General features: G+C 47.7%; 1 protein-coding gene across 4 annotated transcripts in view; it reads right to left on the minus strand.

Moving 5' to 3' along the window:
• Positions 1 to 26,651, minus strand: part of DPP6 (dipeptidyl peptidase like 6) — an 846,122-nt gene that overhangs the window by 399,114 nt on the left and 420,357 nt on the right. Inside the window, exon 1 of one of the 4 annotated variants that reach the window (XM_074366692.1) lies at positions 16,271 to 16,658. The exons of the other annotated variants lie outside the window; for them this stretch is intronic. Within the exon in view, the coding sequence (XP_074222793.1) occupies positions 16,271 to 16,327 (57 nt within the window). The 5' untranslated portion in view covers positions 16,328 to 16,658. Of the gene's footprint in view, positions 1 to 16,270; positions 16,659 to 26,651 lie in introns of those variants that run through there. 4 annotated transcript variants of the gene reach the window in all.

Raw genomic sequence — 26,651 nt, forward strand, 5'->3', positions numbered from 1 at the left:
AAAGCAAGTGCCGTACAGAGCTGCTGCCCAAACGCCAGACACGAGCCACAGATGGAGCTTTGGCACTTAAACGTGGCCAGTCCAAACGGACATGTGCTGTCGGTGTAAAACACACACCCAACTTCAAAGAGTTGGTATGAACAAAAAATGTAAAAGATTTTTCGTTAATAATTTTGTCTGTTGGTTTCATGTTGGAATAATAAAATGCTGGGTTAAATAAAACATACTATAAAATTAATTCCATCTATTTCTTGTAATCGTATGTGGCTACTAAATTTTTTTTAAATTGTACACATGGCTTGCACTGCCTCCTTATTAAAGCACTGGTGTTTGCCTGTTGCACGAATACACAGGAGAATTATTACTCTATTCCAGACATTACAACATACAGAGGGAAAGTAGGAGTTTTATCTTTGTCTTTGGAAATAAAAATTCCACCTGACTGAGAGCAAAAACAATTTGAGGGCAAAAAAGTGCTTTATTTTAATCCTTACCTCAAAATAGGCTTTGTCTTTTTACATGAAACAATCATCAGCTATAATTTTTGTTTTTAAAAAGGAATCAGGGAGCTTGTTGAGGGAATTCATGATGACAAGTGCTCCAGAGAGACTGCACCCGGGCGATTCTGGGCTGTTTATACTTGATTACTTTCCTCTGACACGACAGCCTCCCTGCCTGGCTGCAAGGCTTAGGAACCAAGCACAGATCAGCCCACAGCACCAACCAGCATCCATCCCAACCGAAGGGGCGGGGGCAGCGGGGGCAGCTTGGGGGTGGCAGGACTGACGTGCGTGCATATGCTCGCGTCTCCCACAGCAGTGACTGCAGCTGTCAACAGAGAAGAGACCCCACGTCTCTGAGACAGTCCACTGCACGCAAGCCTTCTCTCTTCTCTCCAACATATAAGCCCATGCGTCTGGCTAGGAAAAAGTGATAGCAGATTGTTAACTTAATCAGCCCCCAAAGAAAGGAAATAATAGCCCCTGATGAACGAGGGGCCAGAACCACATCTCTCCTCCCCCAACTTGCAGGTTATAACTTACCGTCCGTGGGTGATTTCCAGTTCTGCCGCAATCAGTCTTAACTGGGGTGCTTCCACCCACCCAACAAAAATCAGTCAAGGGATTTATTCTTCCAGTAAGTGAACAAACTTTGTCCACGGGCCTCCAGGGACGTGACCCCTAGCTTTCTGGTCTGGTGGCCAGGAGGTCTAGGGGGGCGGGGAGACATAAGGAGTCCAGGAAAGAGTGTGGTTAAAAAGTATCTAATTGATTTGCGGCTTAATAATTTTCCCCCAAATCTCTCTCATTATTCTTAAATTCACTGCACCTTTTTATAGGGTAATATAAGAAAATCAATTGACATTCCTATACATGGAAAGGGCGTGCAAAACAAGGATAAATACTGAGTCCCATATTATTAAAAACTCTTCACATGTTTCTAAATAAAACTACATAATTACAGTCTGGGAATGTTTTCAAATCCAGTTAACGGGTGATTTGTGGCTAGAAGTAAGGGCTCTCTAACAAAGGAGAATTCATACAATTTTTCTCCTAAAATTCAAGACACCGGATTAGCTCGGAAACTCCTCCAGAATTAAAAAGTATTGCTAAGTCCCGAACTTCCAATGTGTCCCTCCACCCAAAGAACATGAGAGGGGATGTATGTGTAACTGAATCACTATTCTGTGCACGAGAAATTAACACAACACTGTAAACCAGCGAGACTTCAATTTGAAAAAAAAAAAAGAATTGGAAGTTTCTTTCACGACATTAAGATCTCAGTGAAAAACACACACAAGTTTAGTATTTCCTTTCGTTGGTACTCCTTTGATGAGAACATCTTGTGCAGTCTGCAGAAAAAGCACAGGCCAGCCTTTCGTGCAGTGATCTTTATTTTCTGCAGTGTTTTTCTTAAATTCAATTACTGTCTGTTACTTTAAGTATAATTTCCTCCTCGTTCAAGCAATGACAACACAATTATACAAATCTAAAAGTTTCAACAGGGATATTTCACCACAGAAGTAAACTAATAAAAAAAATTCAAATCATATATCCACTCATTACAAGGACCGTAATTCTTCAGAAACCAAGTTCAGTCATCTTAAAACCTGGCGACACTGCAAGATTTTAGTAACTTTAAAGCAGAGTCTACTTTGCAGGTAAAATTGCACCCATGAGTTGCTATCACATTCACGTTCATGGCAGTGTCACCAGGGAACTAAGCTGGATAAGCATCCGAGCTGCAAGCACATGTCTGACAACTAATAAACCACAACTTAGCGTCAAGCACCTTAATGTAACTATTCAAGCCACACGCCCGCGTGAATTTGACAGTGTCAGAAACTGCAGACTAACTGCTTGCAATGCATCTTATTAGCTATGCAACTTCAAGCACAACAGCAGGTAAGGAAAAGTAAAGCACTTCACTCAACGCAGCAAACACACCTCACAGGATGTAAACCTCTGCATCCATTCGGCGGCTTCTCCCCTCCAGCTGGCCTGTTCCGGGGCCGCGGAGACCATGAAAACGTGGACCCAACTCTCATGACTGCATCATGTCTCCACCCCTCTACGTGGCACGTACCACAACCACACAGCAGCAATATTCACATCTGTCATCTGTCAGACACTCGGTCAGTGCGGGAACTGAGGTCGCCCAAAGGGTCCAAGCCGCCTGCGGGTGAGTGCCAGGGCTGCACTTTAAGCTCAGGCCTACAGGAATCCAAGGCTCCTTCCCCTAAGCCCCCTCCCCACAACCTCCTTGGCTCCATAAACCAAAGGTTCACAGCTTCATCGTGTCTTCTTCAGAGGTGCTGCATCCTGTCCCCGCACTGGAAATCACCCTCAACCCTGCACGGCCCCAGGGGCAACGAGGCTGGCAGGTGCGCGCCCTGCCCAGGCCTCCCGGCCTGCGGACCGTGATGCACGGGCCCTTTTCTTACTGAAGTGTGGTTGATCTACACACAGTACTGTGCTAGCCTCAGCGATTCAGTTACACACATATATTCCTTTCCATTGTAGGTTGTCACAAGGTACTGAATGCAGTTCCCTGTGCTGTACGGGAGGAGCTTGTTGTTTATCCATTTTGTATATAGCAGTTTGCAGCTGCTAATCCCGAACTCCTAATTTACCCCTCCCCTCCTTCCCTCTTTGATGACTGTGAGTTTGTTATCTGTGTCTGTGAGTCTCTTTCTGTTTTGTAAATAATTTCATTTGTGTCATTGTTTTTAGATTCCAACCATGAGTGATGTTATATGGTATGTGTCTTTCTCTGACTTACTTCACTCCAGACAGATGCCCAGGAGTAGGGTTGCTGGATCATATAGTAACTCTATTCTCAGTTTTTTAAGGAATCTCCAGTTTTCCATAACGGCTGCACCAAATTACACTCCCACCAAGCGTGTAGGAGGGTCCCCTTCTCTCCACACCCTCTGCAGCATTTACTCTTTATGGCCATTTTAATGATGGCTATTTTGACCGGTGTGAGGCGATGCCTCACTATGGCTTTAATTGCATTTCCCTTGTAATCAGCAACACTGAGCATCTCTCCACGTGCCTGCTGGCCGTCTGGATGTCTTCTTTGGAGAAACGTCTCCTCACGTCTTCCGCCCACTTTGCGATTGGTTGATCCACCTTCTTCCTTGTTTCCTGAAAGCACTTCTCCCACCTGAGTCTCAGAGCTGCAGCTCAAAGGTCCGAGTCCACTTCCCCTGCATCCGGGGGAAGGGGCGCAATTGGGATCTTACCGTCTTTTCATCACAGCAAGTCGCTTCTGTGGTTGAAAGAGGCTCGGTGCTTCTGACTCAGCAAGAAGGGCCCGCGGTGCCGCGCACAGGCCCCTCTCCAGCCGGGCCCCGTCTCTCACCAGCTGGCCTTCCTGTTTACCGACCCAGCTGGTAAATGCAGGCTGTTCACTCACTGCGCGGAGGAGCCACGGCAAGACAGGACGCCCGCGCGTGACCCGCAGCCGCGGCAGGGACGCCGCTTCTGAGGCTGAGAAATGGGTCCAGGCAGGTCAGGTGGGGTGGAATTTGGGGAAAGGAAAAGCAGTAACGAGACTCGGAGCGTCAGGGAAGGAGGGTGAGGTGTTCGTCCAGGGGACTGGGGTTTACTTTCCTCTAGGAAATGCACTTGCTGAGTGAATAAAACCACGGACCCCCGACCTGGGGCTCGCTCCCGGGAGGAGGCTGGCGGGGAGGGCGCGCGCCCTTCCTTCACCGCCTCACTCCGCACACAGGCCCACGCGGGCGCCGCGCTCGGTGCGGGAGACACGCAAGGCGCAGGCCCGTGCTGCGTGTCAGGGAAACTCCAAAAGGCTCCACGCTGAAGTCCCGAGATCCTCACGTGGAAGGAGCCTGAGTCGAGCCTGCCCCAATGGGGGACGAGCACAGGCCCGGGGTCATCCCGCTGGGCCCGGGGCAGCTCTGGGGGCGAGAAGCGACCCCTGCCCCGAGGCGTGCGGGCTGGCTCTCAGCTAGAGCTGCTGTCGAGGGACCTCGGTCCACACCCCCTAGTTTTGCCTTCTAGAGTAGCCCAGAAAATGAAAAGATCGAAATCCTACCACTTCTCCTAATATTTGACAGTTCCTCAAATGAAAGACACACTTCCTTCAACTTCCCTTTCCACTTTCCTCACCCGACATGGCTCACAGACCCTTCAGCCACCACTTCTGGGGTACCAGACCCATTTTTCCCTGACCCTCCACGCCCAGCCCCACCCCAGCCCCTCCCCTATGCAGTGAGCGCTTTGACTGCACCCAGACGGGACCGCTACTCAGTCAGTATCTGCACAAGGACTGAGCAGTGAGCATCTATCTGCCAATGATCTTCAGACCCTGCTGGTTTCTGCAAGACCCCATTAAAGGGACAGACACGCAACCTGCAGTCTACTTGCAAACCCGGGGGCTTCTGTGAGCCTCACGTGATCAAGAGACGGTCGGATTTTTCCTGGTGAGCCGCTCCACGGCTTTCATCAGACCCTCAGAAGGGGTCTGTGCAACTGGATGAAGAAGTTGTGGTACCTATATACAACGGAATACTACTCAGCCATGAAAAAAGAATGAAATAATGCCATTGGCTGTAACAGGGATGGACCTGGAGATTATCATGCTAAGTGAAGTAAGTCAGACAGAGACAAGTATCATGATATCACTTATATGTGGAATCTAAAAAATGACATGAATGAACTTATTATAAACCAGAAAGAGACTCACAGACATAGAAAACAAACTATGGTTAAAAAGAGGGAAAGGGGGAAAGGGATAAATTAGAAGTTTAGGATTTGCAGATTAATATTACTATATATAAAACAGATATACAACAAGGATTTACCATACAGCACAGGGAACTACATTCAATATTTTGTGATAACCTATAATGGAAAAGAACTGGAAAGAGAACACACATATATATATGTATACACACACATACATAACTGAATCATTACGTTGTACACCAGAAGCTAACACAACACTGTAAATCAACTATACTTCAATTAAAAAAAAATCACAGAAAAAAAGACGGATCTGAAATCCAAGGGTAGTGATCGACACTGTCGGTTCACTTTAAGCTCGTGAACTAATGAAATTTCCAAATGTTTCAACGTCCGAACGCCTGTGGGTCCAAGTCCCCGCGCGCACAGGCGTTAGGCTGGGGCTCCTCCTCTTTCACACTCATCTCCCCACACCTGTTGTGTAACTACCACCTTTGAAGCTATTTAAGGGTAAGAGGAGATGGAAATTACCCACTGCACACTTCCAGCGCAAGCAGAATTTATTCATTGTTGCTTACTTGGAAAAAATGGTGGAGAAAAACATTTATTATATCTTCATTTTTTTCTCTTGTTTCCAAAGCAACTCATTAAATAACTAATTAAATAAGAAAAGTTGCTATGAAAAACCAAATGCCTCCTGGGATGGTGCCACCAAACGAAGAAAGAGCTACAACTCCTGCACGATGTGAAGACAGAGAACAGCGGTCAACCCCTCACTGCCCCAAGCCTGTACCTTTGTCAGCTGATCTGCAGACAAGAGTTTTTCAGTGCATATATAATACTTATTTCTTTTATTTCCTGTGCCATTTCCAGTTAATGTCAGTTTTTGTGTTAATCTCTTCAGTATATAACTTTTACCACATCTCACCTGGGATTGCTTGCTTTGGAGCAAAAAAAAAAAAAGGGGGGGGGTTTGCGTCCTGAATCTGCAGTTTGTCTGCTGTGTGATTTTGGTAATTTACTTAACCTCTCTGAGCCTTACTGCCTCCTGTGTAACATTCTACTGCTGAATTAGATGTCTGGTTTGAAAGCCGTGCTCCCAGCTGCTCTGGGGCTCTGCTGGGATGTCCCTGGGTGTCCCTAAGGAAGTGCTGTCACCTCTTTCACATGTTGGGTTTGGCTTATTTAATTTGGGGAATAGGTTTCTGTTAAGAAAACAAAAGTCCAAAAATCACTGGGCAGGATGGTCTATGAAACGCCTTAAAAGTCCAACATTCTATGATTTCATAAAACAGCCACTGTTAGAATGGACACACAAGCCTCCGCCAAATGCTGAAAGCAACAAGAGCCGTTCACATGTCAACGCCATGCCAGCACACAAAGGAAGTGCTCACTCGACAGCAGTTTGAAATCTCCACGCTAGGAACAGTGTTCTGTGCTTCACAAATACAGTGTAATGGGCATTCTCTCCAGATGTGGACACAGACCAGATTGGCCCAAGGTCCCTCAGCTAGGAGCGGGGACCTGGGATCAGAAGTCAGAGGCATCCATGCCCACGCCCACGTGTGCTCTTCCAACCCCCGGGAAAAAGAGCGACTGGCGAGGTCAAGGCAGAATACCCCACCCCTTGCCCCACCCTGCCTTTGTAATGAGCAGGTCAAATTAATGGAATGCATTAAGGGAGCTCTGAGGCATTAAGGCGCTAGGATTTTTAATAATAAAACAGCGCTTACCTGCCGAAGTTCTCTTACTGGTTAATCTCATTCTCTACCTGTGTACCATGTGACCTGGTACTGGTGGAAGCCAGTGTTTATTCTGCTTTTCAAAATCATAGCCAAAAATTCCAATTGTCCTGAGTCTTAAAAATATCTCAGGCTATTTCAAGAAATAGTGCATGTACGTATCTCTACATCTATCTATCTATCTATCTATCTATCTATCTATCTATCTATCTATCTATCTATGTACACACATATTTGTGTGTGTGTGCGTGTGTGAGTGTAACCATTAAGCCCTAAAATATTTTGTTGCTTCTAAGTAAACTTGAACTTTACTGGGGACATCACAAACCCCTTTAGCTCGCAGCGCCCTTTCCAGCCCATCAGACACGCCTGGATGACAGAATCCCTCCCCCCACAAAGTGTTATCCTGATGTCCAAGTCATTCTCCCAGTTGCACACATTCCTCCCCAAACCCCCTTCTACTGAGCAGGATTCCATTCTGTGAAGTTCCGTTTTCCTCCCTTTCTTCGAGAATTGGCCTGACCCTGCTCTGCTTCCCCCTGCAACCCTTCCCACGCCACCGTGTCAGCACGCCCGGTTTCCCCAAGTCGCCTCCCAGCACAGAGCGCTCAGCCGACCCCCAGGTCTGGATGGCACAGCTGGGAAGGTCTCCCCACCTCCAGCTGCTCCACCCAGCCCTCCTCGCCGGCGATGCCTCTCCCCTGACAGTGCGCCTGCTAATCAAAGAGAAACCTTCCTCTGAGCCAGCATCTGTCCACAAAGCACAGGGGGTATTAGGTAGCTATTAAAATTTAAAAATATGTTTACTTGCCTCTCCTATCCAGGGATCCAATTTAAGATACAAAGTACGTGCTATAATTCTAAGAGTTCCCTGAGTGAACACAGTAACAACCTCAAATATTCTAACAAGAAGAATAAAAATCGCCTCTTCAAAAACAGAGAAGTAAAATTTCTCTCATTAATTTTAAAACAGACATCACCATCATTCAAGGACATCTCTGTTGTCTATTTCTACAAGAGAAACGAAATGGATGGCCATTATTCAAAAGTCCACAAACGATAAATGCTGGAAGGGGTGTGGAGAAAAGGCAGCCCTCCTGCACTGCTAGTGGGGATGTACTTTGGTGTAGCTGTTATAGAAAACAGTATGGAGATTCCTCAAAAGACTAAAAATAGACTTACCATCCAGCAATCCCACTCCTGGGGACATATCCAGAAGGAACCCTAATTCAAAAAGATACATGCACTGCAATGCTCATAGCAGCACTACTTATAATAGCCAAGACATGGAAACAACCTAAATGTGCATCGACAGATGACTGGATAAAGAAGCTGTGGTAGATTTATACAATGGAATACTACTCGGTCATAAAAAAGAATGAAATAATGCCATTTGCAGCAACATGGATGGACCTGGAGACCATCACTTTAAGTGAAGTAAGCCAGAAAGAGAAAGAAAAATGCCATATGATATCATGTATATGTGGAATCTGAAAAAAAAGAAAGACAAATGAACTTATTTACAAAACAGAAGCAGACTCACAGACATAGAAAACAAACTTATGGCTACCGAGGGGGGAAAAGGGTGGGAAGGGATAAATTGGGAATTTGATATTTGCAGATACTAACTAATATACATAAAATAGGTGAACGACAAGGTCCCACTATATAGCACAGGGAACTAAATTCAATACCTTACAGTAACTTATAGTGAAAAAGAATATGAAAATGAATATACGTATGTTCATGTATGACTGAAGCAATGTGCTGTACGCCCGGAATTGACACAACATGGTAAACTGATTGTACTGCAATAAAAATACACATATACAAAAAAAAGAAAAGAAAACAAAGGGGATAGATTTCAAATTCTTTGGTCTGATGCTCATGTCAGTCTGGGTTGAGTCTAACCTTCCAAGGACACAGACTCCCATCACTGTCAAGAGGAACCACAGGAGTAGGTCGGAAGACAGACTCTGAACTTTGAAAACATTCTGAAAGAGCCCCACCCACCATGGTTTCCCATTTCAATCAGCAGACCGTGCGGGGGCCTCGCGGTCCCGTCTCCCACCTCCACACACAGGCGTGCACGCTGACATTTTTCAGAAGCCTGTGTTCCAGATTAACAATGGAACAGCCTGAGATGATGCTCCGAGTCTCATGTGCTTTCTGATGGGAAAGCAGTTTCTAGTTCTGGCAGGAGAAACTAAATCTCTCTAACAATTGACCAGATCCTAGTAAGGGAATAACACAATAACACAAAATAACAGAAAATTCTCTTATCAAGACTTTATTATATCACTAAGGTGTTTCGTAAAGTCGCTAGCGGAGGACTGCATCCCAAATCCAAGGGCATCCCAGCCACCACTGCTAAAAATAGACAGGCAGCACTGTGGACGAGGGCCCACGGCACTGGCTCAACGCCTGTGCCGAGGCAACGCTTCCTAGGAGGGGACTGCTGCAAGCTTCAATTCCATCACCACTAAATCCTCCTGGGACTGGAAGCTGAACACAGAACAGCAGCTGCTCTCTGGTCCTCGCCAGACGCAGGACCTGCTCCATGTAAATGCAGAATTCACAGAACTGACCAGATACCACGAACCAGCAGTGGTTTAAGGGGTGCCATGACTGTGCTCACTGTGACCGCTCCTTAAGTTTCCATTCATGATTGTGACTAAACACCACAGGTTTTTTTTCTTTGATCAACTCTGTCGGAAGTTTGTGCCAGAAATTTCAACCATTAGTAATTCCACTGGGTCTCATCACCAACTGCTGTTGTTAAAATTGCAGATGCTCTCAAGGAAAGTGATGCATTACACTGACTTTAGACATTTTTCAGTGGTTGGATTTGTCTCAGTCATTGAGCAAGGCCAGGTGGAATCACATTGAGGTTTGATAAAAAGTCAACTATGGACAAATATTGGTACCTTATAGGTACCAGTGACAACTAAAGGCCAATCAGGATTGACAGATGACTGGATAAAGGAGTTGTGGTATGTTTATGCAAGGGAACACTACTCAGCCATAAAACAAAAATAAAAGAAGGCCATTTGCTACAACATGGATGCACCTGGAGATCGTCTTTCTAAGTGAAGTAAGCCAGAAAGAGAAAGAAAAATACCACATGATATCATTTATATGTGGAATCTAAAAAAAAAAAGATACAAATGAACTTATTTACAAAACAGAAACAGACTCACAGGCATAGAAAACAAACTTATGGTTACCAGGGGGAAATGGGCTGGGAAGGGATAAACTGGGAGTTTGAGATTTGCAGATACAAACTACTACATATAGAATAGATAAACAAGTTTATAGTGTATAGCTCAGGGTACTGCATTTCATATCTTGTAGTAACCTATAATGAAGAAGACTATGAAAATGAATATACGTATATATACATATGACTGAACTATTACGCTGTACACCAGGAATTGACACAACATTGTAAACTGATTATATTTCAATGAAAAAAGGAAAAAAATTTTTAATTTTAAAAAAGGATAAATGACCCCATATTCTGAATTTTTTAAAAAAGGCCCATTAGGGACATGGCGGTAAAGAGTTCTGGAGAGTAAACGGCAGATGGGGGAAGGACTGAGAACAAACTTTCTGGACTGATCACTTTATCTGGGCTATTTTAAAAATTCCTTTCCACCCCTCCCCTCTTTCATTCATTTCCCCACTTCAAGGAACACAGGATGCCCAAGTCAGGAAGGACCCGGGAATGTCTCTCATGAAGAATTACAACAAACAGGATTTAGGCTGAAATTCCACTCAATTACATGGTTATCCACTCCCACGCTTTAAGGCCACAAAGTAACCAAACCCACATGTGAAATAAAAACCTTTTAGCTCATCCTGCCTTTCCAAACGATGTTCGAATCAAGAACGCACAACCTCCACTCATCTGGTATTTTCAAAGCAAGGACCTCCACCCAGCACTGATCTCTAAAAGCTTACAGAGAATCGCTTCTTCCCCAAGTTATACTCTTTTCCTCGATTTTTAGAACTCGATCGACAGACTCATTCTGTCTTCTCTCTCTCTCAACGAGAGAGGGTGAAAAATGTCTACGGCAAAACCAAATCAGTTAATGCCAAATGCCGGCATGGCTCATTTCCATAAAAGATAACAAAGCTACAACTGCCAATAAGGCGGGAACACGGGTACTGCTCATCCCTGCAAGTGCTCAGCATCTGAGCCTCCCCCACAGACATGCTGGAGCTGAAGGTGTTTTGGTGATGGTTAATAGAAAGCATTCTCCAACCCTCTAGGTCCCCCAGGTTTCCTCTGCGGAGCATTTGAAGGTCCTGGCTAAGCCTTCTACGGTAACTCCAAGTCCTAGAAATGAAGGGCTGGATGAAATTCAGTGGAATGTTGATGCAACACAACAAAACATGTTCAATGCACAGAGAAGGCATCTTTCAGGAAGAAAACTCAGCTGCTTTCCACTTGTTTCGAATTTGGGCTGTGTATACAGCCAGTCTGGGGTTGTCTGGGTTTTTGTTTCGTCAAGTGACACTTGCTAACTGACTGCTTTTAACACATCCCGTGACTTGCATCCCAGAAGAGTGGGAACTACCTGTGGACACCCGAGCACACAGATGATGGCTTCAGGCCAGTGTCTGCTTCATGGCTGTGCTGTTCTCTCTGGTGACGAGGCTACACAGCCTCATCTAAGAAAAGCATCACGCCAGCCCCCTCCTTCCTCTCCTCAAAGACGTCGCACAGCTCTCCCCCGCGCCCCTCAGCTGCCGGCTCCACCCGGCAGCTCCAGGCACTGAGCTCTGGCTCTGAACCTGCTCCCTCTACAGGACAGATCTCCCCTCAGACCCTTCGCACACCAACCCCTTCTGCAGGCAAGGAGCTTCTCTCCCTCTCCCTGCTCTGGAAGTCGAGGAGTCCGAGATGAATTTCAAGACAATCTTAAGAAGCCATCATCCCTCTTCTTCGCCCAGTTCCTTCGAGTCTCCTTTTTATCCAGAGAGTCTTGGCTAAGTCAGCCCGTGGGCAGAACATGATTTAATTTACACCCGGACAATTTCTGCATCCATCGTGGGAACTAACGCAGCACATCGTGAGACTTTCTGAGTCATGAAAGGACCACGGCTCCTGCTGAAAGGCTCATGAAGACGTCATGTTTGCTCTTCCTAACACTGAATTTGTCTTCTGGTTCTTCTTCTTCCCCTTCCTCCTCCTCTCAGCCCCCCTTCTCTTCTTAACACCACCGCTGCCTCCACCGCAGGTACCTCTCATTGCCTTTTCCTTTGACGCGGTTACATAAAAAATTTAACTCCCATGATGATCAAAGCCAGATCCTCTGCCTCAATATGTAATTTTACCACTGAAAGAAGCAACACGGTCTAACGCAAAGAGGACTGGCCTGGGAAAGTCAGCAGTCATCACCTTTGTATCCTACCCTCGTTCCAAATTCTAAGCTCCATGCGTTTTAATGTTCACTTCATAGCTGTTTATAAAATTTTATTCACTTCAGAAAACTCTTCTGCAAAGGCATGGTTATTACAAAGGTCCAGGTAAATAATCCAACCTACCAGTCAGCAGCAGGTCCTGGGGCCCATAATTTAACAGGAGAATAGACACACTGGGGCAATCTTAAGTCCTTATGTATTAGGACTTGTGTAGCTTGGAGAAAACAGAGAAGCAACAAAAAGTAATTGTTACATATAGAAGGACCGTCAGACCCACTGGCATTCAGATCTAGGAAGTCATAGAGGCGGTGAACTTGACATTCAGCAGAAGACCCAAGTCGGCCCACAGAACACAGAATATTTCTGAATGGGAAGAGGCTTTTTTGAAGACCTTTTAAGAAAAGGCATATTCTTATTTAACTGCGAGATCCCCCAGCCAAAGAGGGTGGACTAGGTCACGTGATGCACTTACGAAGTCTTTTCCAACCATGATTTTGATGCATGGGGTCTGCCTCTGTGTGTGTCTGTGTGTGTGTGAACAAACCCCCCACCAACACATACAGATACAGAATCTGCCACTAAAAACTCCTCCCTGCTCAATATTTGAGGAAAAAAATGGTCACGGCTGACAGAAGCAAGGAGAATGCTTTCTGTCTCCTCTTACTCCCCACGGCATCCCTGATCACCACTTTTCCATTTTGGCATTTGAAACGAGGACAGTATATTTTAAAATAAATTTATGCTTTAATGTATTTTCAGGGGGAAAAAAAAAATCCCTTCCTTTGTTTCTCTAAGGAAAGATCTAGTTTGTTTGTGAGAATACACTAAATTTAAACCAAATTGGCCTCAGCCTTTTCAACTTCACCTCACAGGCTGACCTCTGGGCACATGGCGAAGCTGAGGGCAGGCCAGTGTGGACTCCACGACCGACAAGCCTCTGTAACATCTGATGGGCCTCAGAGCCAAAGGAGGGATTTAATTCATTCCGCTTAAAAGAGATACTGTGTCCAAACATCTTTGAGTTTTCATATTTCATTTAAAAATAATTCTTAGCATCTCCAAAGAGAGGGAGTAAGGCCTTTAGATGTCTCTTCTCCATTTTATTTCAATGTTCATACAGTATCATTTAAAAAAATTCTTTCTACAGAGTCATCTATTTTTAGTACATATTTTAGAAAACAAATTGGAAAAACTTGGCAATCTCTAATTCATAGGTAAAAATCGTTTGATTTTTTTTCATTAATCTGCAGTAATCCTCAGCATGTAAAAGTTATTTCCAGCCACCACCCACGTGCCTGGTTCCCAACTACCAAGGCAGGTAAGAAACTGTACTACGCCTGTGTTAGCTTGCTAAGAACTAAGGGGTAGTCTGCAGGAACCAAAGAATTTTAAAGACTGTTCAAAACAAGTCTCAGGCTACATTAAATGGAAATCCTCGGTAATGCTAAGAGTTTCAACCAAGGAACAAGGCCTGGTGAGTTGGCGGCAGCCATGAAGTTATTAGCACAATCAAATGATCCCCAACTTAAAAACCAAAGCAAACCACAAACCAGCATGTGTCTCTTTCTCTCTCGTTAAAAAAAAAAAAAAAAGAAAAAAAAGGAAGCATGTTGCTACCAGCCTAGGAAAGGGGCCATCCCCAAAGCTTCATTAGAAACAAGGGAGCAATATGTGTAGAATTGGAGGATGTGTTCAGAGCTCAGCAGCCTACGCACAGAGAGAGTTTGTGTCTCTTGAAAACTGACCGATAAGGGAGGAGGAAGAAGCAGTCTACATGAGCTGTGTTACCCGCCGCTCTGTGCTTGGAGCAGTTTGCTAAGACCACGGCCAGCGCCCCCTACAGGCGTGTCGGCTTTAGATGTGCCGTCTCCGACCTCCGTCCCACTCTGCCTCTGCTCCCGGCCCTGCTGCTGGCCTCCTCTTTGCTGGACGTCACAGGGCAGGCTCTGAGGCCCTCTGCCAGGGACCGCAATTCTCACGTCCCTCTGGGAGCAGGGGAAAGGGCCCTCCCAGCTGCATGGGACGGGACAGCGGCTTCTGGACGTCCCACCTGCTCCCTGAGACCACGCACCCCTGGTCTTCAGTGTCAGGCCAGCTGAAGTCTTCCACGATTTCAGCAGGTTCAAGCGTAAGGCGCTTCCCATGATCAAAAGGTATAAAATCAAATGAGAGCCTGTATACGTCCTCCCAAACCCACACCCTGGTTAACCATTTCCACTCTCCTGGCAGGTGAGGGTATCAGGCAAAATGAGAGCAAGCTGAGCAGAGCCACGGACCTCCTTCCACGTAACACAGACCCGGCTTCTGCGTGCCTGCCCTTGGGCTTAGCACTGTGCTCTCTCCCCAGTCACTGCTCCTGTCCCATGGTCGGAACTGCCACCTGAGTCCTCGCCGGAGCCTGGAAGCCCAGGGCAGGTCTATTTCCTAGCTAGTGAGGAGGAGATCTGTATTACAAGGAAGCCCAGGCAGTTACAGGATGCTAACTCGGCATGGACACTTTGCTTTCGTGAACAAATATCCTGTAGAATATTTTAAAGGAGGAGGGCTTGCCTTGCCCACCGAGAACCCCCGTGTTCATGCTGCCCAGAGCATGAGCCCTCACACGAGCCTGCCCACTGCACAGAAGAACCCCTGCATTTCCATATTTACAGAATCTTCTTCCCAGAAGACGTGAAACTGTATCTAAGTTCTTTAAATGATGATGATACAGCTAATAAGATGGTCTCATTTTTTAATGGGAAAATGGACTTCAAGGAAATGACCCCAAAAAGGCAGCTTGCAAGAAAAACAGATCCAAAGTTGTCTTCATAAGGTCTCTGAATAGTTGAGGATGGGATGTCACGCAATGTCCCTAGAGAGGCTCTCTGCCTTCCTGAACTCTAGAGGGGCCCCCTATCTTTGCCCCAATCCCAGCAAGGGACTGCTCACAACACCCCTAAAATAAGCAGGGAAGGTCAGCCCCCGCTGCTGATTCACGAGGCCTGAGGAGGCTGCTCTGTGAATCCACTGGTGTCTCCCAGGGTCTATTTTAATGATCTGCCGAGGAGAACTAAGCAGCGATTAAAAAAGATAAGAACCCTCAAGATCTTCTGAGAAGGGAATTACAGTATAACAGCCTGCTGGTTTCCCTCAACTCCCGAGTCTGCAGACACTGGGCCCTTCAGGCCACCTGCTGTCATATGGGGACACCAATGCAATCCTTGCCACCCTTGCCAGACCTCCAAGGCCTGCTACTGCTCAGCTGGGGCCCCACTGGGTCCCCACGGTGCCTCCTCTGGCTTTTCTAGCTGGGAGAGTGTGTACTCTCCAAATGCCAGGATGAACAGCAGCGACCTGGTAATACCTTCAGAAATAGTTTTAAAAGGAGGAAAAGGGACACAGGTATCCAAAAAAAGTCCTTTCAGCACAGCTCATAAGTCTTCTTTCGACTTGTGTTAGGACCAGAGCAAAGTCCTGCTGGAAAGTCAGAATAAACGGAATATTAAATGGAACATTTTGGGGGGTGGGGTTTAGCCACCTCCTCCATCCCCCTCCCCCAAATTACAAAGTAGTTGAAACCTCCACAGCAGACGGGCTGAATTCTGCAGCTCTGAGAGAGGCCTTTGTCCGGAGGTCCCTTTACTTCAAGTTCACCTCGGCAGATGCTCCCTGTGGCTGTGCATTACTGATGGACCAAGGGTCTTTCAAAAATAGAAGTGGGGGAGAGGACAAAGGCAGACCCCAGCACACACTCAGCACTTCATTTCTCGGGCCAGCTCCGTGGCTCAGGTGGCCACAGTCATGCGAATACTAAATCACTCAACACACACACACACACACACCCGCGGGCGCGCACGCACACACACGCACACCGAGACCCGGGAACACTCCCTAAAGCAGCATTACCTGCTCCTGCTGCTGCACGGATTTCCCTGAAGCATTTGGCTCCTTGGCTGTAGTCATGATCTCCTGTCCGGGGTGCACAGCGGCCCGGGGGCCGGTGCGATCTGCCGGGCAGTTTGGGGCCACCAGGGTCTAGTCGGCGGGAGGACTAGGATTTAGTCCATACTTCCGAAATCACACGGCTACTGGGGGAGGATGGGGGAGGGCGCGGGGGAGGCCAGCCTAGTTTTCTCTTTCAATGCAAAGAGCGGAGCGCGGATCCGAAGAGGGGAGATGCTGCGGCTCAGCGGGGCTTCTCCAATTAGCAACGGCCTCTGCAATCGCCACAGAAACAATGATAACTGCTTAGCAACCTGCAAGTGGCGGCGCGGTGCAGGAAGGGGACCCGAGCGATGCGCGCCGCTCCCGCCCGCCTCCCGCGGCGCACGGCGCATGCTCGGCCGGCGGGCAGGGGAGGGGACTGGGGAGGGGGCGCCGGCGGGAGGGGGCGCCGGGAGCGGCGGGGACGCGGGCGGGGCGTGGCTACAGCCCCGGGAACCGGACGCCAACCTGCGCAGGGGGCCGGAGCTGCGCCCCCGCAGCAGTGCTGCCGGCAGGCGCGCCCGGGCAGGGGGCCGCTACGGGGGCCACAGGGCGAGGGGCTTTGTTCCTCTCCTCTGCCAAGTGCCCGGCGGCGTTTGAGGAGGAAGGTGCTCCATGCGCACCAAAGAATGGCTTCCCTTCTGTTTGCCCGGGGTGCGGGGTTTGCAGGAACGCTAGCCATCGAAACCTTGGCCTTTATTTTAAATAAATTGAGAGAACTTATTATGTTCCATCCTTTCACTCAAAGAAGCTTCTTTTTCTTTTTGAAAATCAACCAGGACCTCAAGGGTGTCTGTTGGTTAAGAGAAAAAAAAGAGAAAGAGAGAGAGAAGCCCATGGACTGACCTTACAGGAACTCAAGGGCTCCCGCCGAGTCCTGGGCACAAGGAGAACGCAGGGACAGAGGTGGCCTCCTGCCCTCCCTGCCGGATGTCCCTGCTGCCTTGCTGGGACCCGAGCACCGCTGCTCCCGCCCTGCCGCTGCCCCTGGCTGGACACGAGTTATAGGCGGAGGAGAAACGCAGTGTGGAGACTGCGTCCGGCTTGACCAGCTGGTAGCTTGCAGGTGGGAACACCTGTGCCTTCCAGAACCCGGGGCGCTCCGGGCGCAGAGGCCTTCTGCGGCCCCTCTGCGTTGCCAGTGCACTTCCTCGTGGAGAGGAGGCAGAGGAGATACGCTTCCAGTTACCAGTGTTTAACAGAAGACTTCCCTTTGTTCCGCTCCTTCCCAGGGCCCCCCCGACCCCCGTCATCTTACAAGAACAAACACACACCAGCAAAAGCCAAGGCATCGTGTCCCTTCCTGGCGTTGACAGTTGAGTCCAGACAGTGTTGCCTGGTCACCTTGACGGCAGCCTGAACCAAATTCTAAGTATCTATCTGGCGCAGATTCCCAAAGCTCAGGATGGGCATCTGGGAGCCTGCCTGGCTTGGCCGAGAGTGCAGAAAAAAAAAAAAAAACCAAAAACAAAAACAAAAAACCCGTGCGAAATCCCCGCCACCGGCTCAGGCTCTGGCTCCTGCTGCGTCCGCCTGGTATTCAGACTTCCCCGCTGGGTGGGGAGTTTCCGGGGTGGCTCCCTGCATCTGTGGCCTGCTACGGGAGAGTCTAAAGCAAGGGTTACCACCTGGGTGGGCTGGACTGAGTGCGCCAGGCCACACAGACCCCCAGGGGAGTCGCTGTGCAGTGTTGCTCCTGAGGGAAAGATGCAGCCACTGCAGCAAGAGGTCCCCAAGCAAAGCTGCCATCCAGGCCCCCGCAGCAAAGACTCAGAAAGGAGACCTGGGCAGTGAGATGAGCAGCACCCCTCCCCTGGTACACCTGGACCACAGCAGCCCCCGGGGACTTTGGTGATGGGTAAGACCAGTAGCCCCTGCAGCAAAATGATTCATTCCTGAGCACCTAGAACTGGTCTGTCCTTCAGAGTTCCCTCTTCAATTAAAACCCATTTTAACATCTGTTAACATCTCCGGAAGGACCCACTGCTAACTCACGGGGTCCATGAACACCGCCCAGGACTGATACCCAAGGGCAAAGACACCAGCGGGAAAGGGAGAGAAGCAAAGGGAAACAGGACCCGCCTGCTCAGCTGGCTCCCTGGGTCCAACCAAGTCGGCGGGGCCCCAGGGTGCTCAGCTGTGTCCGGTGGGGAGTGATCTGAAACCCTTCGGGCACTTCTATTTGACTTCTCAGTAAAGACCTTAAGTGTTACTCTACATCGAAAATGAATATGGGTAGAATGCAAAGTTTATGCACATTTGCAAGATTATACCTGATACTTCAAAGGAGTCTCCTGCTGGCTTCAGATCAGCAGATCTCTCGGGGCACTTGCCTGGCCCAGCCCCTCCCAGGTCTCACACCCCTCCTTCAACTATATCCGGTGGAAAGGCTCTCGAATGGTGGGTTGATGGAGGCCAGGTTGTGCCACTCGGAACCTTTCTGTGGGTCTTTCTGGCACCAGGTGCCCAGTAGCCAACTTTACTGCATATTTTGACTTTGACTGCTTTTCAAAGAGAAAAGGTAGGACTTCCTGCCAAATCAGACAACAAGGATGAACCCAGAGGACATTACAGGGAGTGAAGTAAGCCAGTCACAGAAGGACAAATACTGCGTGATTCCACTTACATGACAAATCTAAAACAGTCACACTCACGGAAGGAAGCAGAGAACAGAATGGCTCTGCCAGGGGCTGGCAGAGGGGGAAGGGGGCATGGGGAGTGGCTGGCTGTTCTACGTGTATAAAATTTCTGTTATGCCAGATGAGAAAGTTCTAGAGCTTTGCTTCAAACACGGCTCTCTAGTTAACAACACTGCATTGGACATTTATAAATCTGTTATGTGAAATAAGTCAGACAGGAAAACAAATATGATTTCAGTCATATGCGGAGTATAACAAACAAGCAGAAATAAATGAACAGAACCCTCCTACCCTGTTGGTGGGAATGTAGTTTGGTGCAGCAGTTTGCCATAACAAGGAGATTCCTCAAAAAACTAAAAATAGACTTAACCATGTGATCCAGCAATGCTACTCCTGAGCATATATCTGGAGGGAACTCTAATTTGAAAAAATACATTCACCCCAATATTCATAGCAGCACTATTTACAATAGCCAAGACATGGAAGTAATCTAAATGTCCACCGACAGACAGCTGGATAAAGGTGTGGTATATTTATACAATGGAATACTACTCAGACATAAAAAAAGAATAAAATAATGCCATTTGCAGCAACATAGATGGACCTGGAGATGGTCATTCTAAGTAAAGTAAGCCAGAAAGAGAGAAAAATACCATATGATATCACTTATAGGTGGAATCTAAAAAAAAAAAGAAAAGACACAAATGAACTTATTTGTAAAACAGAAACAGACTCACATACATAGAAAACAAACTTACAGTTACCAGGAGTGGGGAAACGGGGTGGGGAGGGATAAATTGGGAGCTTGGAATTGCACACACACACTACTATATATAACATAGATAAACAACAAGGGCCTACTGTTTAGAACAGGGAACTATACTGAATACCTTGTAATGGCCTATAATGAAAAAGAATCTGAAAAGGAATACATGTATGTACATGTGTGACTGAGGCATTACACTGTCCACCAGAAATTGACAAAACATAGTAAACTGACTATACTTCAAAATAAATATATAAATAAATGGTGGGGGGCACAATTCAGCCCCTAACACATGTTAGCCTCACTTTACTAATGAGAAAATTGAGGCTTAAAATGATTAAGTAGCTCCTCCAAAGTCACACAGTCAGTAGGAAATGGCAGAGCCGGCATTTAGGTCCTGTTCTGCTCTGTCAGAACCCTTGCTACCCGACAGGCGCACATGCAGGCTCCCTTTAGACCCTGGCCAAGCGCCTGGGCAGGAACCCGTTCCCTGGATTCTCCAAAGGACAGTAGGGGTCCCGACCCCTCAGCTCCTGCAAGGTGGCAGGCAGCTTAAAGTGTCCTGCCAAGTCCTCCCTCCGGGCAAGTCCCTGTGTGGACCTAGGAAGGAGCGCATTTGAAGGAGCGCAGGAGGGACTCAGCCCTTCCCCGGTGAGTGGCTCCCTGTGCCAAGGGGGTGGGAGAGAAGCTAGTGCAAGCCAAGCAGCTTCATCCTGTAGCTGAGCACCTTCCTGGAGCACCGAGCGGGCTCTCCACCGAAGCCCGCTTCTCGGCCCCGCCCGCTCTTCCCTGCATTTGCCGGACACAGGCAGCTGAGCCTGGCAGAGCGCGGCAGCCCGCCTGCCAAGGAAGACGCCACCAGCTGCCTGTCTTGCCATGTTACTCACCTCCCATCGCAGCTGGCACCGTTGCCCAGCTCTACTAGAAACCTCTCAGGTCCGGCCATCAGCTCCCTTGCGTGGACCCGAGGCACAGCAGTCTGGGGCAGGGGCACCTGGACAGGGGCTTGTCCCATGGCCACGAGCCGGCCTCCATCCTGTCTCTCCCCCCAAGGCATGTCTGACAAGGGCGGCTGGCACAGGTTCAGCTCATTAGGTTTATTTGGGGACAGGGAGGCCTGGATCCCTCTGCAGCTCCACACAATTTCTCACCCCTCTGATTTCCACTCACCTGGCCCTGAATAGCCAATCAGCTAAACAGCTTTGCTGCAAGAATCTCTCCATCAGCGAGTCTTCATCAAGCAGCTACTAGGTGCAGACAGCGAAGCCACCTACAAGAAACCAACTACGCTGGCTGCCTTGCTGCTGTAAGGTTGGATCAGAAGGCCCTTAGAGTGAGATACGGGAAGTTTTTTTTTTTAAGCATGAACCATCTGCAAGAAGCCTATTCTAGCTTACAGTTTCCTGAAAACAAAAGCAAATATGGGTAGCTAGGTAAGATTCCCTGGAGAGTCAGGCCAGGATCCAAAGAAGCAAATTTAAAAAAAAAAAGAGTTTATATATATACACATGCTGAAAATGACCAGGGGGGAGGAGAACATGGATGTGTCCTGAAGACTGGGTTTCTCTAGGGAAACAGAACCGAGAGAGAGAGAGAGAAAGAGAGAGAGAGAGAGAGAGAGAGAGATTGGTTTAGTTTAAAGAATTTAAGGAATTAGCTCACTCCATTGTGCGTGCTTGCAAATCTGAAATCTACAGGGTAGGGTAGACCAGAAGGCTGGAAACCCAGGGAAAAGGCCCTCTGGCAGCAGAATTTCCTTTCTTGGAGTGATCAGTCTCTTTCCTCTTAAATCCTTCAACTGATTGGACAAAGCCCACCACATCACGGAGGGTAATCTGCTTTACTGAAAAGTCTACTGATTTAAGGTTAATCACATTAAAAAGCCCAAATCCTCCACAGCAACATCCTGTTTGACCACACTGACACATAAAAATAGCTATGACAGGTGATGAGTAGAAATGACTAGTAATGCATCTGTCAGGGTGAATGTTCTTAACTTACTCTTCTTCTCCACTGCCCCTCCCCCACCACCCCTACCTTTTCCCATCTTTCTACCTCGAATGCTTGCTACCATCTTAAACCATGAAATCAAGACCATTCATGGGAGAAAACAGAAGGGTCTTGTGAGAAGAAGTAGCTGTCACATTCTTGGGCTGCTAAACTCCAAATTCTATACACAAAAGAGAGAAAGAAACTTCTCTCTTACCTGGGCTCAAATTAATACAGTACAAGTTCCTCTCTGTCTTCTCTTCATGTTACTGCTAACAGTGTTGTTGAATGTTCTACCCCCCATGCCTGTAAATCAAAGAAGTTAGAACACTCCCTCACACCACACACAAAAACCAACTCAAAGTGGCTTAAAGACTTAAACATAAGATAAGACACCATGAACCTCCTAGAAGAAAACACAGGCAAAACGTTCCCTGACATAAATCTCAGCAGTGCTCTCCTAGGGCAGTCTACCCAGGCGATCGAAATAAAAGCAAAAGTAAACAAGTGGAACCTAATTAAACTTACAAGCTTTTGCACAGCAAAGGAAACCATAAATAAAATGAAAAGACAACCTACAGAATGGGGGAGAATATTTGCAGATGATGCAACTGACCAGGGCTTAGTTTCCAGAATATACAAACAGCTCAATACAATAACAGAAAAACAAAAAACCCAGTCCAAAAATGGGCAGAAGACCTAAACAAACATTTCTCCATTGAAGACATACAAATGGCCAACAGACACATGAGAGATGCTCAGTATTGCTAATTATCAGAGAGATGCAAATCACAACTACAATGAGGTATCACCTCACACCAGTCAGAATGTCCATCTCTAAAAAGTCCACAAACAATAAATGCCGGAGAGGGTGTGGAGAAAAGGGAGCCCTCCTACACTGCTGGGGGGAATGTAAATTGGTGCAGCCGTTACAGAACACAGTATGGAGATTCCTCAAAAAACTAAAAATAGACTTACCATGTGATACAGCAATCCCACTCCTGGGCATGTATCTGGAGGGAACTCTAATTAGAAAAGATACAGGCACCCCAATGTTCACAGCAGCACTGTTTAGAACAGCTAAGACATGGAAGCAACCTAAATGTCCAGTGACAGATGACTGGATGAAGAAGCTGTGGTGTATATAAATATACATACTACTCAGCCATAAAAAGGAATAATGCCATTTGCAGCAACATGGAAGGACATAGAGATCATCATATTAAGTGAAGTAAGCCAGAGAGAGAGAGAGAAAAATATCATATATCACACGTATGTGGAATCTAAAACAAAAAGACACAAATGAATTTATTTACAAAACAGAGATAGACTCACAGTCATAGAGAACAAACTTACGGTTACCGAAGGGGAAGGTGGGTGGGGAGGGATAAATGAGGAGTTTGGGACTAGCAGATACACACCACTATATACAAATAGATAAACAGCAAGGTCCTGCTGGATAGCACAGGGAACACTATTCAATACCTTGTAATGGCCTATGATGAAAAAGAATCTGAAAAGGAATCACTCTGCTGCACACCAGCCATTAACACAACATTGTCAATCGACTATACTTCAATTAAAAAAACTGTCCCCTGAAACTATAGCCAATCAAGTCAGGAAGACGCGGGAGCCAGTCTGTCTTAGGAGACCTGCTAAACGTGTGTGGATCTCTAGATGCAGCAAACGTGTGAGCTTCCAGCTCGGGTTGCACGCACTGGGCCCCGGGCCAGAGCCAGCCCACTGCTTGTCATTTCAAACGCAGTTTTGCGGGGACACGGCTGAGCCTGTCCATTCACGTGCGGTCCAGGGGCAGCTCCTGTGCTACGAGGGCAGAGTATACGCTGAAGCAAAGACCACGTGACCTGTGAAGTGTAAAATGTTTTCCCTCTGGTCCTTTACAGGGAAGGTTTGCAGACCCCAGGTCGAGAGTGACCTGGTTACACAGCCATCAAAGTTACATCGGCTCGCTCAGAGTCACGCATTCAACAGAAACAAACCTTGTTTCAGGGCCGACCATCCCTCCCACCCTCCAAATGGGAAGACCACAGGGAGAAGGCCTAGCGCTTCCTACCAACAGCCTAGAAGACACATCCCACAGGAACGCAACTGTCTCCTCTCCTGGCGGCGGTCCCCCCACCCCCCCACTGCTGTCAGAGTGTCTCACTTCCTGTTGGGAGCCTGGGGCTCGACCCCGGAGCCTCCACACACCCTCCACTGCGCATCCTCTCCCAGTGCCACACCGGTTCCATGGAATGGGGTTCAGTGCCCGGGAAGCAGGAACCTCCCATGGATTTGGGAATCCTGAGAGCATTCAAATGGTTTGCAGAATCCATGCCTCCATCACTTAGAGTAAGTGTTCATAATTCTTTGTTTGGAGAAATGAATAATGTGGTTTATTCAGAGGAATTCAATTACAAGTCACATTTGAATGATTTTCATCTTTTTCTAAAAGATGCTTCCGTTGCTCATAAGAAACTTTTACAAGGTAAGGTGGTACTAACCACTCTTCCTGGCGAAGAGGCCACAGGAGGCTTGTAAGCCAGTGTGCCAGCTGCCCAAGAAGCCAATGGCCCCATGTTTACTGAGAAACTATTATGTACTCTGTACATAAGTCAGAAAATGTGCTCCCACAGCCACAGTCTAACAGGAGAGGGAAGCTTGTAACACGTAAATGCCTTAGGAAGTCCAGGGAGAAAGATGTGATGGTGGCGGTGGGGAGGGGCTTTGGAATCAACCTGGGTACCCATCCTTGAGCAGGGATGTGCAGAATGCTCTGGATACACACCATGCAGAGCTAAGCAGTGACAAAAAGCAAGTTAATGTGTACACAGAGCAGCATGGATAGATTATAAACACAGTGCTTAGGGCAAAAAAAGAGAGAAATATAGACATATTTAAACATATGTATATATGTGTAAATATATATTTACATGAATCACATATATGCATGTATACATAAACCCAAACCATTTAACAAATAAAAATGCATTCATATAAAATATGTGTTTTGCTAAAGCACATGCAAACACGAAGCTACCCACCAAACATAACAAGTGCTGATGAAAAGGGAATAGATTATGAGCTGAGTAAGGAGAAGGACGGGGGGAGGGAGGACGACAGGCAGGGAGGGCGCCCAGGACAAAGGGGAGGAGGAAGGCAGGCGTGGGCTTTGCTTGGACCCCTGGTGCCAGCGTGATGTAAACTGCACCTCTGTCAGTAACGGTGGAGAAAGTCAAAATAAAGCGTACGGAGCCCTGCACTGTCATTTGCACCATCTTACTTAATCTTCACAACAATGCCGGCAATAGCTGTTCAATTCTTAATTTACAGATGAGGCAACGGAGGCTTCGAGAGACCGGATCATTTGCCCAAGGTCACACGGAGGGTGCTCTGATTGACGGGCCTGGCGTGAATCCACATCTAAGGCCAGCTCTCCGCTCTCTGCGCAGAAGCAGCAAGTTCCCCAAATGCCTTCCAGCTGGAAAGGTCTGTTTTGTGAGTCCAGGTAGACGTTCCAAGGATGATAATCAAATTTCTCAAAACTGCCATTATGCAAAAACCTCTTAAACCATCTCCCAGCTCTGTTCATGCCCTGGCTGGTGGACGGCAGCCCCTGTTCAGCTGGCAGGGGGACCAGACGCAAGGCTAACAGTGTGACATTTTGAAAACCTTGTTGCAGATGTTTCATGTTTCATCCGAAGCAGCTTGATTCCATTCACATCGCTTTGCCTTTGCTGTCTCCGCCTGACCCATCTCGTACCTTTAAACCCAGGCAAAGAGAAAGGGCACCCTGGCACCCAGGCAGGGGGACACCCGAGCTGGCCACTCATGGGTGACGGCTGGCAACGCCCGCTCCCCCACGGGCGCCTCACACCGCCAGGGTGACCTTGGCAGCAGCCGCTCGGCAGATGCCTTGTTTATGGTCTCCAGCGGCCCCAGCTGAAGTTTCTGGGGCTGTTCACGAGGCCAGCTGTGCACAAGCTCTCCTGTTATTTGGGTAACTCTCGGCGCAGTGGGGAACTCAGACACTCCTGCTGTCACACTGTCATCAATGGTGTTTCAGGGCAGATGTCCTCAAAGGAGCCCCCGGGTCACCCTCCTGGCTTGTGTTTTGCATCCTGTCTGGTTTCCCAGAACCTCTGCTCACCTCCTGCCTTCTTGTCGGGGCGGGGCTGTGTAGCAAGCAGATCGGGGTCCGGAAAAGTTTTCACACCCCCGTGGGAACACGTCTTACGTAACAGGTCCCACCAAGCCTTTAAGTTCTCCTGCTTCGTTTTCAACACTGAATCAGTAAATAAGCAGCTTCGTGCGGGACATTCCCAGAGAAGGAGCAGCTAATGAAGTCACTCTCAACCAACTTTGCAAAACACATCTGATTTGGCTTTGGGGATGAGTGTAAATGACAGAGTAAACGGTCCCCTTATATTGGAGACACATATAAACAGCGTCAATCTAAGACACCTGGTGTTTCCTCTTGGGAGGTAACAACAAAGCAAGGGCACTGACAAAGGAGCGTCAAAGAAAACATCAAAGCACTAGCACTGGCTTCGCCCCAGCCCCTCCTCGCTCATGAGCTCCTATTCGTCCTTCAATGCCCAGTTCAAATATCACCTCCTCCGGCCCCTAGACTTCATCCCTTGCCTCATTGTTCTCCCATCACACTTTTTATGTCCCATACTTATGTGAAGTCCTTGTCACATCACAGCATCGTGGCCCACTTCCCTGCCTGGCCTCCTAGCCCCACTGTGGGTTTTTCCAGGGCAAGGCCCACATAAAATGATGCGTTGCCTGTCAGTCAAAGGAATGAGTTTTAATAATTTCTTATTTGCACACCCCAGGTCCGTTCACGTGCTGGCCACGTGTAAGCCACCACGTCCAGACTTCCACTGCTAAACCCCCGCAGCAG

This window comes from Camelus bactrianus, chromosome 7, assembly GCF_048773025.1.
Source record: "Camelus bactrianus isolate YW-2024 breed Bactrian camel chromosome 7, ASM4877302v1, whole genome shotgun sequence".
Taxonomy (NCBI): domain Eukaryota; kingdom Metazoa; phylum Chordata; class Mammalia; order Artiodactyla; family Camelidae; genus Camelus; species Camelus bactrianus.